Below are 19,768 nucleotides of genomic sequence, written 5' to 3' on the forward strand. Positions count from 1 at the left end.
CCAGATGGGTGCTGGTTTGAGCACTTCGAACAACTTTTCCAAGTGTCAACCCGGCCACCAACACCTCAGCATGATTCGCCTAGGGTTCGGCGTATTAGTCGCGTTAACACCGAAGCTCCATCACTGCATGAGATAGAAATAGCCATCCAAAGTATGAAATCCAACAAAGCCCCTGGGATCGATCGCATATCAGCCGAGATGCTCAAAGCAGACCCCGCAATATCCGCTCAACTGTTGCATCAACTATTCCGCAATATCTGGGACACCGCGACTTTTTCGGCCGACTGGATGCAAGGCGTGTTAGTGAAGGTACCCAAAAAGGGTGACCTCACTGTATGCGATAGTTAGCGGGGCATCATGTTGCTATGTATTGTTCTCAAAGTTCTATGCAAAGTGATCCTAAACCGGATCCAGGAGAAGATCGATGCGAATCTCCGTCGACAGCAAGCGGGATTCCGTGCCGGACGATCCTGTGTGGACCATATTGTCACGCTTCGTATCATCTTGGAGCAAGTCAATGAATTCCAAGAGTCCCTGTATATGGTATTCATTGACTACGAAAAAGCTTTCGACCGACTCAATCACGAAAATATGTGGGGTGCCCTGAGACGCAAGGGTGTTCCTGATAAAATCATCGGCCTCATCGAAGCGCAGTACGAGGCCTTTACGTGCAGAGTATTATACAACGGGGTCTTGTCTGAACCCATCCGGGTTGTAGCTGGAGTGAGGCAAGGATGTATACTATCACCACTACTGTTCCTCATCGTAATTGACGAGATCATGATAGGCGCCATTGACCGTGAAAAAAACCGTGGGCTACTGTGGCAGCCTATTACTATGGAGCACTTAAATGATCTCGATTTGGCTGATGATATTGCTATACTAGCTCAACGGCGTTCTGATATGCAGAGTAAGCTAGACGATCTTGCCGAACGCTTCTCAGCGGCAGGTCTCAACATCAATGTCAACAAGACCAAATCGTTGGATGTAAACACGGCCGGCCCTTCCAGCTTTACAGTAGCCGGGCAAACAGTGGAGAACGTCGAAAACTTCCAATATCTTGGTAGCCAACTGGCGTCTGACGGCGGTACCAAGATCGACATAGGTGCACGGATCAAAAAGGCGAGGGCTGCTTTTGCGAGCTTAAGAAATATTTGGAAGAACAGTCAGATTAGTCAACGCACCAAAATTCGAATATTCAATTCCAATGTCAAATCTGTGCTGTTATACGCCAGTGAAATGTGGTGTGTATCAGCGGAGAACACTCAACGGCTGCAGGTGTTCATCAACAGATGCCTGCGGTATACAATTCGGGCATGGTGACCACACAACTGGATTTCTTATGCTGACCTCCATCGTCGGTGCCACCAGCAACCGATACAAACCGAAATTCGACAACGAAAGTGGGGGTGGGTCGGCCACACTCTACGTCGGGGCGGAAACGAAATCTGCAAACAAGCGCTGGAATGGAATCCAGCAGGACATCGCAGCAGAGGCAGAACCAGAGGATCATGGCGGCGCAGCCTCAACAAAGAAATAAAAGAAGTCGACAGCAATTTGACCTGGCCGCAGGTAAAGGCGATAGCTGGTAATCGCCCAGGATGGAAATCTTTCACGTCGGCCCTATGCACCAGAATGGGTGCCCAGGACCAATAAGTAAGTAAAGTCTAGTTCTGGAAATGCTTCCGAAATTATCACATTCAAAAATCTTGAAGTTTGATGTACATGGTTCCAAATATGTTCCTAATTGGCCACTTTCCTTAGGGCACCTGGAATCTACTATAGAGTGGTCAGTGCGTCATATTCAGAATGCTGCCGGAAGCATCATTTTGAAGTTTGATGCTCACTTGCAATTAAAAGACTAAGATAAAATCGAGGTATTCAGCATTTAAGTTTTAAATGTCGGGCAGCTGTACGGATTTTGAATCACGAGTGTGCGGATTTCGATCCAAGACAAGTGATTTTAATTCCTGTTTATTTTTCTCATGGCGTAGGGGTAACGCGCCCTAACTAGAGATCAGGGAGTCGTGAGTTCGATTCTCACTGAGAAGACGTGTAACTTTTTCGCAAAACTTCACATCAATTTGTCCATTTATTCCAATTGCAAACTATATGGAATGTTTAGCTTTTCGGTAGTTGTTAAACTTCCACTCGGCTGGTTGGTCGGGAAATGGACACTCTAGTTGCTTGATAATCGTTGGAGGTGTACCAAAGTAAAGTATTGGGAAGGTGATATGTTTCACAGACGGAGAGATTTATTACGCGCTATACAATTTATTTTAGATTTTCATACAATAAATCTTATCATGGGGGGTGGAGGGGTGGTTGAAAAACCCCGAAAATTGTCTTACGTAATTTATGGACCGCCCCTATGATAATAAACGCGAAAATTTCTCTTGCTACAATAAGAGCGTAAAATGTACAACTTGATGTAACCTTTTAATCGCTGACTACAAAGCAAAGAAGACATAAAATGTTGTATTTTTCACATTTTGCCGCAATATTTCAACCGATTACCCACAGTGCACCAGCAGTTAGCTGTTTTAGAAAGACGACTCCGCATTTAACTGCGTTCGCCAATAATCAGCAGGCACGTACTCTAAAGAGCAATGATACCAACACACTGCAAGCTCCTTACTCGGTAGCAGCACGGGTGTTGAATGTTCACACTTTCTGCCACTTATAGCAATAGCTTTATCAGTAGCTTTGCATGCATTTGAAATCTGAAGACTCTCGTCATCTTATTTCTTCTGCAGTCGCACAAAAAGTGCTGATTTACGACGTTTTGGTTCATCGGGCCGCGATTGCTCCCCTCGTATAATTCAATTAGATTGAGATTGAAATTGCTGTGATTTATGTGTGGGACTCGAGGACCGATCAGACCACTGCAATGCGAAACAATCAGAAATTGACATTAGAATGAACTGATAAGACGGGCGAAATCCGGTGCGATCGAGGAATTCAATTACCGGGCTCATTAGAAATACGTATTGATAACATGTCACTCTGCGCCATTCGAATGGACTCGGTGATGACGTTCCTCTACGGGGCAATTGTGTTCAATTACTGGCGTTGGGAAGGCACGCTCTGAGCGTTGATTGCATTATTGGTCTTTCTCCAGCGCACGACGAAAGCAGAAAATTTCTCCTTGGCCTTTTCATACATTCGAACTGAATACCTCCCACTATGTAACGGCAACATTTATATTCCCGGAATATTGAATGCATCGTTTGTACTTTTATTTCGCAGCACTACCGCCACTAGCGACGGATACTTCGACAGCAACGCCGGTATCGGATACTAACACAACGGTCCCCACTACTTCTACTACTAGTACGACTCCGGCTACAACGACTAAGGTAGGTACAATGAGGCAAGGGCAGTTAGGATTCGCTGCTTTGGGGATTTCCATGTTCTGCTAAGTGATGTGTAGTTGGACATAAAAAAAAAACACTTCTTCTTACGTCCCTCTTTTCAGTTCAGTATTGAATGAGTAATTCCTCAGTTAATTATTAGGAGTTTTCTTTGTCAAATAACAAACTAAAAAGAATGTAGCTTCATACCACAATGCAATGGGTAAAAACATCATCCTTAAAATGGAGGGAGGTTTCCACAAAATGGCAGGCACAATGGCCGACTTATGCCCCTACTCACGATTTCGAACGCACAAATCTGCTGAAATAATGAACATACAAAGTCAATATTCTTATTTTAAGCTTTCTGCTAGTGCACTAAGCTAAAATAGAAATTTAACTGTAGTTTGATGCTTCTTTCGTGAGATTTGTGCCTTCAAAATGTTGGAACATTATTGAATTTTGATTCCATGCTGTTTCACCTTAAACATAACATAATATTTTGTTTTTCTTAAAATATTAGGCTGGGCCTTCTTTAGCCGTTAGAGCCCGCGGCTACAAAGCAAAGCCATGCTGAAGGTGTCTACTAGCTCTATTATTGTATCTGCAGTAGACTGGCCCCCGCTAGATAAGTGCCTTAGGGTAAGAAAATAGTTCTCTCAAAATGTCAACTTAATTAGTTGCTCCACCAGCTCGCGCATTAAATTCGATGTTCGGATGGGATATTCGTTTCAAATATATTGAAAATTGACCCTTTGTCACTGTTTCGTTCCGTATACTAGTTGATCGTATTAAATTGGACCCAGAATGACAAATACATTCGTTGATACCGTAATGGACATAATTGCAGAAGGTTGTATCTGGAATCAAGCTCATTTTTGTAGTATTCTATGAAAAGAGGTCTTCACATACTGGGTGCACAAACAAGAATGACATTTATTCTCCCAATCTAAGACTAGCCTACTTTACATGATTTGACCAATATCAGCCTACTACATCTCTCCTTTTCTCTAAATTGATTAGATAGTACTTTGTTGTGTGAACCTAAAAGCATTATTCAATTTTTGTACAATAAATCACGAATCACATTCTCCTAAGTTTTATACATTAAATCGAAATAATAGTACTCATAAAAACTGTAATGTTATTTGTATAGTGGTCGATATCATCCGGCTTCTTTTAAGTTTGTGGAGGTTCCAGGTGATCCGATAGGGTAACATGCGCTGTCAAGATATTCTTATGTTGAATCTAATCTTTTTGTAGGCACATTTCAAACGTATCTGCCTTCCACAATAGCACTTTTCGTCCATCTTGAAGTGTAATGATTCGCTATGTTGTTTTGATCTCTAGATGTATATGGAATTATTTATTAGAAATTGTTTATGAACAATATAGCACAGATAAAATATAGGTAATAACTATTGATTGTATACTTATCTTAGTCTTATTTCACTTTTTCCTTTTTTTTTAATGAAAAATTAGTGACTTACTCTTAGGGTCCAAATATTTAATTACCAGTCGATTTTTTTTTCTTTCAGTCGTAATATTCGTTGTCTATTTTCTTTCTTGATTGTTTCTCTCCGATAGGTACAATAAATTGTATCCTAGATACTTGGTCATATCCAACTCCAGAAATCATGAAAAATATCTATAAAAAATTTAAAGGCGATTTATAGACATAATATGAAATATTGTAAATAATTACGTCCCTTTACCACAAGATGAAAAGGATCGTTGGGCATTAAACTTTGAATATATTTCACTTTCATCTCGTGGTAGACTGGACTGCCAAATGGGCTGAGACAAATCTCCTACATTTGGTCTTTCATATTGCAGCCTGAAACATTATGTTTCCTTTGCGTATCCCTTTACCACAGATGGACTGAAGACTTACTTCCTACATCTCATGATAGACTGGACTGTCAGAAGGACTGAGATCTCCTACATCTGGTCTTCTTTATTGCAGACTGAAATATTTCATTTCCTATACATATCCCTTTACCATAGATGGACCGAAGACTTTCTTCCTACATCTCATAGTAGACTGGATTGCCAGAAGGACTGAGACGGATCTCCTACATCTGGTCTTTTCTATTGCTAATTGAAACATTTCTGCTCGCTTTGCATATCTCTTTATCACCGTTTGAGATGGACTGAAGCTCATCCTGCTTCCTTCATCTTGTGATAGACTAGATATTATACCAAATGAACTGAGTCGTACTCCTTCATTTTGGATTTCGTTGGCCTTCTAAGGCTCTCTTCGTTAACAAGAATGGACTAGGATCCGTAATCCCCTTCATTCCTTTTTACATTTTTTACTCCAAATAGACTAGGATAACTCTATCCCCTATATTTGGATACAGAAACGGACTAGAACATTTTAAATGTTCCCTACGTTTCTTATTAGGAATTAGACTGAAATTCTTCGAATTTCCTATAATTCCTTGAAGCAATTTTTTTTTATAAGTAGACTTGAACTTATGTTCTTTATAACATGCTTATACCACATACACTATTTATGATTTAATAACAGCTATCTTCTCAATCCTAAGTGATTCTCATCAGAACCATTCTTTTATTTACTTAGATCATATTTCACTGACCACATATCGTAATATCCAATTAAAGTTGAATCTTCAGTATGATTGTTGAGAACAAATTGTCTCACATTTTTATGCTCAACAGCTTGTTATTATTGTAATAAATATTATTTTAGGCCTTTTGGACAGATGACTACATTTTATAGTTTTTATGATATTAAAACATGATAATCCAAATTCATTCTTCATTCTCTTTCCGTCATCCTTCATTGGTTAAGAAAATTTGAATGTGTTATAAATTTTTTTTTTATTGGTTACTCGCGACACTATTATTTCCGTTCAATATTTGCTAACCACTGCCATACAATTCATACTTAATCCGACAAAGCGAATTTGAAGTTTGAAATCGCGCCTAAATATATGCGTAAACATCACATTCGCTTTTTTTTTTTACGAAGATCGCATTTTTTTTATGTAATATTTTTTTTTAGGGGTAATAGTTTCAATTGCAATGAAAAATAATAGTGTCATAGGCATAATACAATCATGATTGTAGTAGTATTCTACACATTCTTAAATTTGGAGTTTATATGTTAACCTGTTGTTACTACATAATAATTTAACAATTGCCTGTTAAAGTACTTAATTATGTTTTTACTCCTTTTCATTACTTTATTTTTGAGTTCCAGTTCAACTGGAAGAATCCGTGTGTAATTCAGCTATTTAAAGTATTTAAAGAAAGAACCGAAAAGAAATCTAGTAAACCGAATTCAGCGCTGTTTTAGTTGATTCCAAGCAGCAATTTTTTTTTTTTTTTTTTACACTAATCAGTTTAAGATTGTTGGTAAGTCATGACGACAACAAAGCAAAATAGTAACTTAACATAGTATTCAAAAGAGATATTTTTCCAGCTGCGCGTTTAATGTCTCTAGCGAACAAACCTTCCTCATATCTAAACGCCTTGTAAGGTTCAACAAAATGTGAAATACAAAATAAGAAACAAATGTAAATTTAATGCCTAATGTCGTCTGTATTTTTCAACGATTTCACCAAAATGAGTATTCTTCTGTTTCATATACTGGTTTACTAATATTAGTGTATTTGCATATTTTCAACATTCATTTAAAGCAGTCATTTCTTTAAATCTATTATCGGATTATGTGTTATATTACATGAAATGATTCTCTATGTTTTACGAAAAAATAAACGAAGCAATAACATTTTAAGACTCCAATATAATTTGGGAAGGACGTCAGAATTTCATACATTGCATTTTAATACTCTTATATAATTTGGGAAGGACGTCAGATTTAATTCAATTGAATTCACACTTTTTCTTTGTTATACGAACAAATTCAAAAATCACATGTCACATAATTGCACATTCCATCATTCCTTCTTCGAGAACTTTTATACCATGATTATACTATCATATGAAGCTGTTATCTGAACTAATTCAATTCAATTCAAATAAAAAATGTCATACCAGTTTGTTCCGTTTTAAATCTTGGTACAATATGAAATAGTCGTCGTTGTTCACATGATTTTCTGAGTTTGTCTCCCGGATATCCAAGTCTTTCATTTTAATCATTCAATACACATCACAATCGAAGCAAACAAGTTGCTTCAGCAGCATTTGTTACAAGTGCAAAACTTCGTTGCCATGGATACGTTTTGACACTTCAGAATTCTCATAAAACCAACGAACATTACTTCCGTTCGAACACAATTAATACTCATTTAACTTACCGCTAGACAAATAGGCATTACTAAAAACGAAATCGAATACATCCTTCCACTCCGATAATCACCACAACTTCTTTTTCTCAAAGGTAAAAATTTCTCTGTCGAAACTTCTCAAAAACAGCAACGACCACGCTGATATTTTCTTTTGCAATCACTCTACACGCTATTCTTATATTCAGCTGCATTCACTTCTCAGTAGGAATTTTGTTTGACCATTACCTAGTAGTTTTCTTACAACTTTATTTTCGAGAAAAAACCCAAAGTTAATCGGACGGTAATTTACAACTGAATCAGTGGGAACGCTGCAAAACTCGTCGCCAATGTAGTATTCTATGAAAAGAGGTCTTCACATACTGGGTGCACAAACAAGAATGACATTTATTCTCCCAATCTAAGACTAGCCTACTTTACATGATTTGACCAATATCAGCCTACTACAATTTTCATCAACATTTCAGTTATTGAAAGTTAGGCTTAGATCAGAACTCCCGTACAATCACATTATGCATGCACCTTGCGCAGCAGCTCGCCCAGCGTCATAGGTGGCTATGATGCGCCTAGTGGTAATCATCATGCTATGTTGAAGAAATACAGAGCAGTATATTGCAGATCTACTTCAGATAGGTAAAAGATCTTTATCAATTTTAATCATGTTACAAGTTTTTACAATATTGTTCGCTATGGTATCAAGTAGAGTTTTAGACATTCTGGGTTCAATTCAACGCGATCAACAATGTTGATGAGCGAAACAGTAGATGATGTGATGTTTCCCATTTGTTTGAGCTGGAAATCCCATATTAACTTGCATTCAAATGCGCCAGCTCATTGAACGACCAATTAAGCTGAAATTTTCAGGAAAAATTCCTCTAACCCTAAGGAATAATCCTCGGGGTTTGCCCCGTGGAATTATACAACTTTAGTTTTCTCCCTTACTGAGCTGGGCCAGTCTCTGCAGTGACCCGTCATTACTTTGACCAGATTTTCTAAACATTTTGTCACTCCTGAAGATGGCTCACTAAAATTCATTTTTTTCTACCAAATTACCATTGAGGTTTTTTTAAAATAAATTGTCACCTCAGCAAACCGAGCAGTTTAAAGAAAACCTTTAGGATATTTTCCTGACTTTTATCATCAATTACTTATGTCATTACTCCATGAATTCCCCTAGCAGATCTTGTCGGGGTTCGTACATAAATTCCTATAGAAGTTCTCCATAAGTTTATTTATCGATTCTTCATAAAGTACCTCCAGAGATTTATCTAGAGTTTTTCTCATGATTTTCTCCAGAGTCTACTCCAGCAAACTCTTTAAATGCTTGGTCCAAAGATTAGCAAGAAAATGCATTCTAGAATTCCATCAATACCAATACCTGAAGAATGCTTGGATAAATTTCTTAAGCATTAAAAATCTCTGAAATAATTCCAATCCACCCGATTCTGTTTTTGCACGGGGGATGCGTACCGTGCAAAAAAGTTTTCAGTTCAAAATTTCAAAAACCGCAACACCATTTCTCGACGTTTCATGCAAAAATAAGATTTTGACCAAAAATCCGTGCAAAAACAGAATCGGGTGTGGGTTTACTTTGAGAAATTCCAGATTGAAATATGAATGAACTAAAAATTGTTAACTCCCAATGCGGTCAATGTAAGATACACTGGATGAATTTATAAAGATAAATTTTAAGATTTTATTTGAATTTATTGAACAATCTCTGGATAAATTTCTAAAACAATCAATGGAGGTATTTTCGAAAAAAAAAACCTAGAGACATCGTAATATAAATTACTGGAAGAACTCTAAAAGAAGTCCTAAATAACAATTTAACAAAAAAAAAACCCTAGAAAACTCTGAAAAAGTAATGGTTAAATTCCAGCAGAACTGAGGACTTGCTTGAGCAATTTGTGGAAGAATTTAAAGCATTTTTGTGTGTACGTATTACGTATTGTCGGCAGTCTAAGCCGATGCCGCGCTTCTTTTGTAATTTTCTCGAGCATCAGCAGACAAATTACGTGTTTGTCTGTTTACATTTATGCGCTGCTCAATCTTCTATCGATTCACACCGACATACTTGTTAACCTTCCATTCGTCGCGCAGTTTGCCACCGTCAGAGAACCACGCTGTTGTTGTGAACGAAAGCGAGGTTTTTTCAACAGTGTTGTACAAAATACAACAGCGCGACGACTGAAGTGTTACAATGTTTTTGGAAACGTTTTTACAACGCTGCGAACATCTCTTGTCAGAATAACTATCGTCGGCAGCTTTCCCATAAGAGCATCAGTCGAATCTCTTCGGCAGGTCCAAATCAGTCGCATTATGAGGCGTGTTCATTTCAATTTTTTTTACTTAATCTTTATTTGCTAGGCTCATGCGCCATTAGGCATTACGGAGCCGACTTCTTTTGATTGTTTTAACAATTTCATGATGTTTTCTTAATATACTATGTTAGTTTTGGGGAACCGTAAAACTCGCGGTTTGGTCGAGGTTAGGGGTAACAATAATTCCAAGGAAGGGATAGGACAATGGGATCGTTCCGTTGACATTCAGCAGCTTGAAGATGTGACGAGGTGTTTGCTTTGCTGCTGGTCGAACGTGGAGTGGACAATGACAACCTGTAACGATACAACAAGACGAATTTCGAGGGGATACAAGGTGGACAAGTAGACCGACGAGATGGGGGAATCAAACACAGATGTTAGCTTGTTTCAAAAAATCGTACAAAAGCTTCATGTACACAAGGTCAAGTTTACCCAACACATCCCTAATGTCTTCCTTTTCTGGTTTCCCTTGGGCCCTGAGGGATGCAAAAAAATCAGATCTGGCAAAACCGTATTCGGGGCAGTCCCAAACTACGTGGTTGATATCTTGGTAACCTGCACCGCAGCTGCAGTGATTGCTATCTGTGAGCCCTATTCGATAGAAGTGAGAGACTAGAGAGTAGTGGTTGGACATAAGTCGACACATTACCTTAATAAAGTCTCGACTTAAGTCCAACCCCTTGAACCACGGCTTCTTCGATACCTGCGGGAGAATGGAATGTAACCACCTGCCCAATTCTCCGGCATCCCATTTTTGTTGCAAGCTGACCAATGCATTGCAACAATTGAGCAATTGAGAAAAATTCATTGAAGGCAATTTGTCGGTCAAAAATATCACCTTCCATAGCGCCCACCTTGGCGAGCGAGTCCGCTTTCTCATTGCCCGGGATCGAGCAATGTGAAGGGACCCAAACCAAGGTGATAGTGTATGAATCATTCGATAGAGCACTCAATTTAGATCGTATTTCACTGAGAAAATACGGGGAGTGCTTCACCGGCCTCATTGAACGTATAGCCTCTATGGAGCTAAGGCTATCCGTAAAAATGAAATATTGATCAGAGGGAAGAGAGGCAATTCGCTCTAATGCGTAATGTATAGCCGTTAATTCCGCGACATATACGGAGCAAGGATTCTGAAGTTTATATGCGGCGCTATCAAACTCATTGTACATACCAAATCCAGTGGAATCATTCGTTTTTGACCCGTCGGTGTAAAACCTTTTCTCGCAGCTGATGTGACCGAACTTGCTAGCAAAAATTTTTGGCATTTGCTCCGAACGAAGCAGATCTGGGATCTCATGGTCAGATCAAAAACTACAGCAGAACTTGAGAAGTCAGGGAAGCAACCGTAATTGGGAAGATTCAAAGAAGGGTTAACCTCCAGAGTCATGTACGCGTAGTACAATGTCATAAATCTTGTTTGAGGATTTCGTTCGATTAGCTTCTCAAAATTTTCAATTACCAACGGGTTCAACACTTCACAGCGGATGAGGAACCTTAACGACAATTCCACGAACCGATCTGATAAAGGCAGTATTCCAGCTAATACCTCTAAACTCATGGTATGAGTCGAATTCATGCAACCTAACGCGATCCGAAGACAGCGATACTGAATACGCTGGAGCTTCAGAATGTGTGTTTTCGCGGCGGATTGGAAGCAAAAACTACCGTATTCAAGAACCGACAAAATCGTTGTACGATATAGCTTTATCAGATCGTCCGGGTGGGCTCCCCACCATGTTCCTGTGAGTGTACGCATGAAGTTGATTCGTTGCTGGCACTTCTGATACAAATACCTTATTTGTTTTCCCCAGGTGCATTTAGAATCAAACCAGACCCCTAAATACATATGCGATAAACCTTGAGTCAGTGCCTTACCCATAAACTGAAGTTCTAGCTGCGCCGGATCACGCTTTCTAGAAAAGACAACTAACTCGGTTTTCTCCGGAGAGAATTCGATACCCAGCTTCACCGCCCAAGCGGACAAATTGTCCAGAGTATCTTGCAATGGTCCTTGCAGATTGTCCGCCTCTGGTCCTGTAACAGAAACAACGGCGTCATCCGCAAGCTGTCTTAGCGAGCAATTTCCCATGAGACAATCATCAATATCTCTTACGTAAAAATTGTAAAGAAGAGGGCTTAAACATGAGCCCTGGGGGAGACCCATGTAGCTTATTCGAGAAGTTGTTGAGTTTCCATGTGAAAAAAACATGTGCTTCTCCTGACAACAAATTGTACAAGTAGTTATTCAAAATCGGGGCAAGTCCACACTCGTGGAGTTTGTCTGAAAGGACATCAACGCAAACTGCATCAAAAGCCCCCTTAATATCCAAAAAGACTGAGCCCATTTGTTCTTTTTGAGCGTAGGCCAGTTGAATTTCAGTAGAAAGCAACGCAAGACAATCGCTCGTTCCTTTGCCTCTGCGGAATCCAAATTGAGTATCTGAGAGAAGGCCATTCGATTCAACCCATTTGTCCAGTCGAAAGAGAATCATCTTCTCTAACAACTTTCGGAGACTCGACAACATCGCAATAGGACGGTACGAGTTGTAATCCGACGCGGGCTTTCCTGGCTTTTGGATGGCAATAACTCTCACTTGTCTCCAATCATTCGGAACAATGTTGCTCTCCAAGAATACATTGAATAAGTTCAACAAGCGCCTCTTTGCGACGTCTGGGAGGTTTTTCAGCAAGTTGAACTTAATTCTATCCATACCCGGGGCAGAATTATTACATGAAAAGAGAGCAAGTGAGAATTCTACCATCGAAAAAGTTGAGTCCGTTGCATTCCTTTCTTCTGGATAATCACGAATAGTCATTTGAACTTGGACAGAGTCCGGACAAACTTTTTTCGCGAAATCAAATATCCATCGAGAAGAGCTTTCACGATCCTCGTTTGCCGATTGTACGTTCCGCATTCTTCTACCGACCGTCCACAGGGTTTGCATCGACGTTTCCCGTGATAATCCGTTGACGAAATTTCTCCAGTAACCGCGTTTCTTCGCTTTCACGAGGCTCTTGAACTTGCGGTCAAGAGAACAATACCGATCGTAGTTATCGCGAGTGCCACGTTTCCGATATTCTTTAAACGCATCTGATCTTTCGCGATAGACTCCGGTGCATTCGCCATCCCACCACGGGGTGGGCGGCCGACGTCGTACTGAAGATCCTGGAACCGGTTTACGCTGAGCTTGAAGAGCACTGTTTATAATCAACGCGGATAAGAATTGATATTCTTCCAGCGGAGGAAGTATATCGACCGATTGCTCACCTACGGAGATCGCTTCAGCGTATTTTCCCCAGTCGATATGCTTCGTGAGGTCATACGCTACGTCGATCTGGTGTGTTCGACACGAATTATTGGTAACTGAAATTTTGATAGGCAGGTGATCACTACCATGGGGATCCTGAATTACTTTCCACATGCAATCCAATGATAATGAATTCGAACAGATTGAGAGGTCTAACATACTAGGAGGATCTGGAGGTTTTATTCGTGTTGCTTCCCCAGTGTTCAAAATTGTCAGATTGAAGTAGTCGCAAAGATCATATATTAAGGTTGCGCGATTGTCGTCCCTCGGTGACCCCCAGGCTGTACCGTGAGAATTAAAATCTCCTAGGACCAACCATGGCGCAGGCATAGCTTCGCATATTGCCGCTAAGTCTCTGCGAGACATTCTAGCGTTTGGCGGTATGTACACACTGGCTATGCTGAGGCTTTTACCTCGGGCTGTAATATGACATGCAACTACTTCAATGCCTGTCATCAAGGGGAAATCGATTCTATAAAAGGAGTGAAGCTTGCTAATCCCTAAGAGCACCCCTCCATATCCATCCCCTCGATCCAGACGAATAATATTAAAATCGTGGAAAGAGATATTTTTATCAGAAGTGAGCCATGTTTCACAGAGAGCAAATATGTCGCAGCGAGTGCTGTGTACTAAAAATTTGAATGCCTCCATATTTTTCATAAGACTTCTACAATTCCACTGTAGTACTTCGATCATATCTCCGACCTCATTGACCATATTAGCCATCGAAAGATATGAACGAGTCAAGAATCGGCCACTTTGAAGCTATTTGCTTCAGGAAAGGTTTCACCAAGGAAAGTGCCATGTTGAGCAGGTTCCTCGTTTCGGGTGAGAATTGAAACATTTCGAAAATGAAATCCACTATCCCAGAAAGAGTCAGTTTTCCGGAAGCATTATTTTGCTCCTGCTGACGAATTGGTTGTTCTTCTGGGCAAAAAACTGGGACAACTGGGGTTTTAGATGTTCCCGGAAGTGACGGAAATTCTCCAGCTGAAAACTTGAAGCCTGGAGGTGACCCCTTTTTGGTGTTTCCGCCATTTCTTGATTTTGTCAAAGGCTTTGAAGAAGCGTTTTGATCAACAGGGACGTTCTGAGAAGCCTGTTGCTTCAAGCGCCGTTTTGTAACCGCACGCTTCCTTTTCGTCCCTGTCTCAATTATTGTATACTCTTCTCCATCCTCAGAGTCAGAGCATTGATCGTTATCCGGCAGAGATGCGAAGATATTGTTGCTTTGAATGGTATGGGCCGATGGAGCAACAGTCGGAGCGATCTTTTTCAGCATATCTGCATAAGAACGCCTGGACCGCTGTTTCAGGGAGTTTATGGTATGTTTCTCCCGCTCTATGTACTTCGGGCATGCACTGAGTTCGTGAGGAGCTTGGCCGCAAGAGGTACATTTTGGCTCCATATTGCAGGAACCTTCGGCATGTTGTTCGCCACACTTACTACAACGTGGTTTGTTGCTGCAGTAAGGTGCAGTGTGGCCCAACTGCCGGCACTTTTCACAATGCATAACCGTCGGTACATAAAGACGAACAGGTAACCGAAGACGCCCAATCACGAGGACGCTTGGTAAGGCCGACCCGGAGAAGGTTACACGGAACGAATTTGACGGCTGTTTTGAGCCATCAGGCGACATTTTGTTCATTTGATTGGCATCAAGAACAGGAGCCAGCGGAACGGCACGATTTTTAAACCCACCAGCTCCTGACATGATGTCTGCGCGAGTCAAATTGTGCTCCGTGACCACTCCGTAACACTCGACCTCGCGACTGGGAATGTAGACTCTGTACTCCATCAAAAAGAGCTCAAAGGCAGCAATTTTGTTCGCCTGGTCGCGATCACTGACTGTGACACGCAACTTATCACGGCTGGGTGAATCTATCTCGAGGATACCTCGAAACGATTTTGCCAGATCCCTTTCAATTTGGAGTTTGTTCAACGGTTTTCCATTCGCTTTGGGCCGAAAGAAAACCAGAAAGGGACCCTTAGATCCGGGTGGGTAAGCTTTATGGCGGGGGGGCGCCGGGTTCGATGAGGAACCAGAGGGGGAGAACGCATGGGATTGGCTTGAACTGCCGAGCAGACCAGAATTTGTACCCGTTTGCTTTTGAGACGAATGCGGTGAGTCATGAACAGAGAGATTAACCGTAACATCTCCTGACAATGCAGTACCTGAGTGTACTGGAGGCACAGATGAAGGAGATAAAGGAGGAGAAGGAGTACCATCATCGATGGTCTCCATGGCCTCACTATGTTGGGTTTTCAGAATTTTATTCATCTGACCCAAAACTAACTCATCGTCAGAAGAGACTAAATATTCCGGCGTGCCCCCGCCAGTATCATTTGGTTCCATTGCGGAGCAATTTTTGCTCTACCGCAAAGGAAGGTCAACACAGCGCTAATGAGCGAATTAACTTCACTTAATTTAATCACACTTTTGCCAAAGAAATTAAATAAAAACCAAATCACGTACTACAACAAGTTTGGCGAGATATTCCTAATAGTGTAAAAAAGTATTAACGAAAAAAAAAAAATATTACGAAAAAAAAATTAACGAGAAACAAAAAATGATAATAAAGAAAATAAAAATATTTACAGAAAATAATATTTTCTAATAAAAAATATATATATATATATTTACAGAGAAGAAAAAAATATTAAGAAAAAAAAAGAGCGAAAAAATATAAAAAAAACTAATTAATTGAGACCACTGTGTCACACGGTGTTTCAATATTACTCCCACAAAATGTTTTGAAAAAATTATCAAAAATATGCCAATTAATCGAGCGAAAGAGCACTTCGGGACCACTGTGAGAATATCACTCTAACAACGGAGACAAACAGCGACAAAGTAATGCGGATGGAGGAACAATACCTACAATCCCCTTTCTGCTGCTCTAACTGCGAGGACAGATGTACCGGCGTGGTGCGATCTTCTATTTTTGCAGCTTGTTTTGATGCGATGAAACGATGACGCCGATCGCCTTTGTTCTGCCACGTGGTGTATCGAATTTGATGATGCCTCTTGTAGTATTATCGCCACCGGTTGATGCTGGTGAAGATGATGCTAAAGATGTACAGTCTACCAATCTGGGCTCGGCCAATGGTAGCTGCTCCTTGTGCGGGTGCAATATCGGCGTTATGATCGGCCAGTGAAAAAACCCATATACTTGGGAAAAACACTTTTAAAAAAACAACTTTCGATTGATCGTAGATCGTAGCGCGATAGTCGACTGACTCGGGCGAGCACTCAACAAGGAATGTTCATTTCAATTGATGACATCTCTGGCGATATTGTTTGTTCCGTCTCGGAAATCTCGTCAGGAGGAATTTGAAATTTAGTTGCCGATAATAGTCGAATGGTGCCGAAGCCGTAAGTCTCCCTACTTTGTAAAAAAAATCCCAGGAGCAAGTTAAAACTACACTACTGAAGAGTTTAAATACTAACAAACCCTGACTTAAAAGTATTCCCAGCATCCTTTCTTGGGTCGCATGGTTCAACGTGCACGCGTTCCCAATGCAAGTTTGGCCTTTCATGTATGCTGAAAGAAGTACAAAATGGATCTACAAAGTTACCTAGATAGAAGTTATGGAAAAAAAAAATCAAACTGTTATCATCTGGGCAATTTCCTTCATCTTTGATGTTTTTTAGAAATGTTTATCTGTCTGGAGCCATTTTCGTGGGTCCCTCGGGTAAAAAGACCCTAACTTCCTTTTTAATCAACCTTTACCCAATTCATTTTCATTTATTTAGTTAACATCTAAACAGATAACACTGAATCAACAATTTCACGCCACAATACTTGATTCTGGCCGCATCTCTCCAACCTCGGTCATGCCCCACGCTCGCGAAATCGATGCGCACTTGATCCACCCACCTAGCTCACTGCACTCCACTCCTTGTACCAATCGGATCCGAAGCGAACACCATCTTTGCAGGGTTGCTGTTCGGCATTTTTGCAACATGCCCTGCCCCATCGTATCCTTCCAGCTTTGGCCACCTTCTGGATACTGGGTTCGCCGTAGAATGCAGCGAGCTCGTGGCTCATCCTTCGTCGCCATACACTGTTCTCCTGCACACCGCCAAAGATCGTCCTAAGCACCCGACGTTCGAAGACTCCAAGTGCTTGCAGGTCCTCCTCGAGCATCGTCCACGTTTCATGCCCGTAAAGGACCACCGGTCTAATCAGCGTTTGTTACATTTGAGTTCATAAAATGGTAAATAGTGGTAAATGAATTCATCTACCACCTCGAAGGTATCCCCGTCTATTGTAACGTTGGTTCCTAGGCGAGCCCTGTCACGTTCGGTTCCGCCCACCAGCATATACTTTGTTTTCGACCATCAGTCCGACTCGCGTTTCAGGCGGGTGTACATTTCTGCCACCGTTTCAAATGTTCTTCCGATTATAGCCATGTCATCAGCAAAGCAAACAAACTGACTGGACCTTGTGAAAATCGTGCCTCGGCTGTTGAACCCGGCTCTCTGCATGACACCCTCTAGCGCAATGTTAAACAACAGGCACGAAAGTCCATCACCTTGTCTTAGCCCCCGACGGGTCTCGAACGACATGGAATGTTCGCCCGAAATCTTGACGCAGTTCTGCACACCATCCATCGTTGCGCTAATCAGTCTTGTGAGCTTCCCGGGAAAGCTGTTCTCGTCCATGATTCTCCATAGCTTTATGCGGTCGATACTATCGTATGCCGCTTTAAAATCAATGAACAGGTGATACGTAGGGACCTGATATTCCCGGCATTTTTGGAGGATTTGCCGTACTGTGAAGACCTGGTCCGTCGTCGAGCGGCCGTTAAAGAAACCGGCTTGATAACTTCCCACGAACTCATTTGCTACTGGTGATAGACGACGGAAGATGATCTGGGATAATACTTTGTGGGCGGCATTTAGAATAGTGATCGCTCGATAGTTCTCACATTCTAGCTTTTCGCCCTTTTTGTAGATAGGGCATATAACCGCTTGCTTCCACTCCTCCGGTAGCTGTTCAGTCTCTCAGATTCTGACTATCAGCCGATGCCAACAAGCGACCAACTTTTCCGAGCCCATCTTAATGAATTCCGCTCCGATACCATCCTTCCCAGCCGCCTTGTTATTCTTGAGTTGTTCGGCACTCCTCGTCGAACCAATCGTTCCGTCCTGAGACGAGACTCGCGAAGACGGTCTTCTTTTTCTGTGATTGCTGAGTTTTTTTCTTATTCCCCTTTATGTTTATACCAATTATGCGCATGCTGTTCAAATCCTCACATGAACCTCTCAGCAAAAAATGATTGAGTTTGCATCACATCGAATCATAAATAGCCGTTTGAGTGAAATTTCATGCCAGCAAACGTAGCAGACATTAGAAATAATTAATCTTCTGCTTAGATTTATCAGCAACTTTGGAAAAAACTGCTCCGCCGACTGAGGTTTTTAATAACAGTTTACTTTGAACACAATACTTTTCACTTTTTCAGCCATAAAAACGGTGGGCTGCATTTGACGTTTCGTGAGAGGGGAATCTGGGCTGCATATGACGTTGATATTTTTCCTCTTCGCGAGTCTCTCTCAGGTTCCGTCGACTCCGTTCAGCGTACCCAACAATGTTCTCGCCTGCTACGTTGATGGCTGCTTTTATTGTACTCCAGCAGTCCTCGAGAGGAGTTTCGGCGAGCGAATCCTCTTCAGGCAACGTTTGTTCGAGATGCTGTGGCGACGTATGCTGTGGCGACATCCGGCTGGTTCAATCGCTCAAGGTCATACCGGGGCGGGCGTTGGTACCGTAGGTTGTTAACAACGGAGAGTTTTGGGCGCAGCTTTACTATTACCAGGTAGTGGTCGAAATCGATGTTAGCGCCACGATAGGTCCTGAAGTCGATAATGTCGGAGAAGTGCCGTCCATCTATCAAAACGTGGCCGATTTGCGATTCTGTTTGCTGTGGTGATCTCCAGGTGTCTCGGTACGGAAGGCTATGTTGGAAATAGGTGGTACGAATGACCATATTCTTGGAGGCAGCGAAATTAATTAGTCGAAGGCCGTTCCCGTTCGTCAGCCGGTTGGCTGACTTTTCAATTCTCGGTCTGAACTCCTCCTCCTGGCCAACCTGAGCGTTCAAATCTCCTATGATGATCTTAACGTCGTGGCTTGGACAGCGCGCTGCAGCGATCGTATTCATGTTCAATGTAAATGCATCCACAGAAAAACATACGTACCACTTAGAACAAATCGCGATCAAAATGATAGTCGAGAAAACATGTACGCCCAATGCTAAAATAGTTGTGCTTGGCCGATGGACCAACAGATGGCGGTAGTGTGTAAACGTCAAACGCGAACAAAAACGATGCGAGTGCTGCGGGCGGTGGATTGGCCAACTACAATATATTTCAATCGATCGTTGAAAAGGTGGTCGATAAACAATGATGAGTGTGACGTCTGTTTGTCTGTGATGCATCTTCATCCGTGCTTCCGGAGTGTGGGCTGTGCACGTTGATTATGCTAATGTTGAAG

At 41.4% G+C, this 19,768-nt stretch overlaps 1 protein-coding gene across 2 annotated transcripts in view; it reads left to right on the forward strand.

Annotated features, from left to right (window-relative positions):
• Nucleotides 1-19,768, forward strand: part of LOC23687678 (integumentary mucin C.1) — a 46,068-nt gene that overhangs the window by 16,457 nt on the left and 9,843 nt on the right. For both annotated transcript variants that reach the window (XM_021856074.1, XM_011494774.2), the window contains exon 2: nt 3,250-3,359. In XM_021856074.1, coding sequence (XP_021711766.1) covers nt 3,250-3,359 — 110 coding nt within the window. The remainder of the gene's footprint in view (nt 1-3,249; nt 3,360-19,768) is intronic.

Source organism: Aedes aegypti, unplaced genomic scaffold (genome assembly GCF_002204515.2).
Source record: "Aedes aegypti strain LVP_AGWG unplaced genomic scaffold, AaegL5.0 Primary Assembly AGWG_AaegL5_hic_scaff_1124_PBJ_arrow, whole genome shotgun sequence".
In the NCBI taxonomy this organism is placed as follows: Eukaryota; Metazoa; Arthropoda; class Insecta; order Diptera; family Culicidae; genus Aedes; species Aedes aegypti.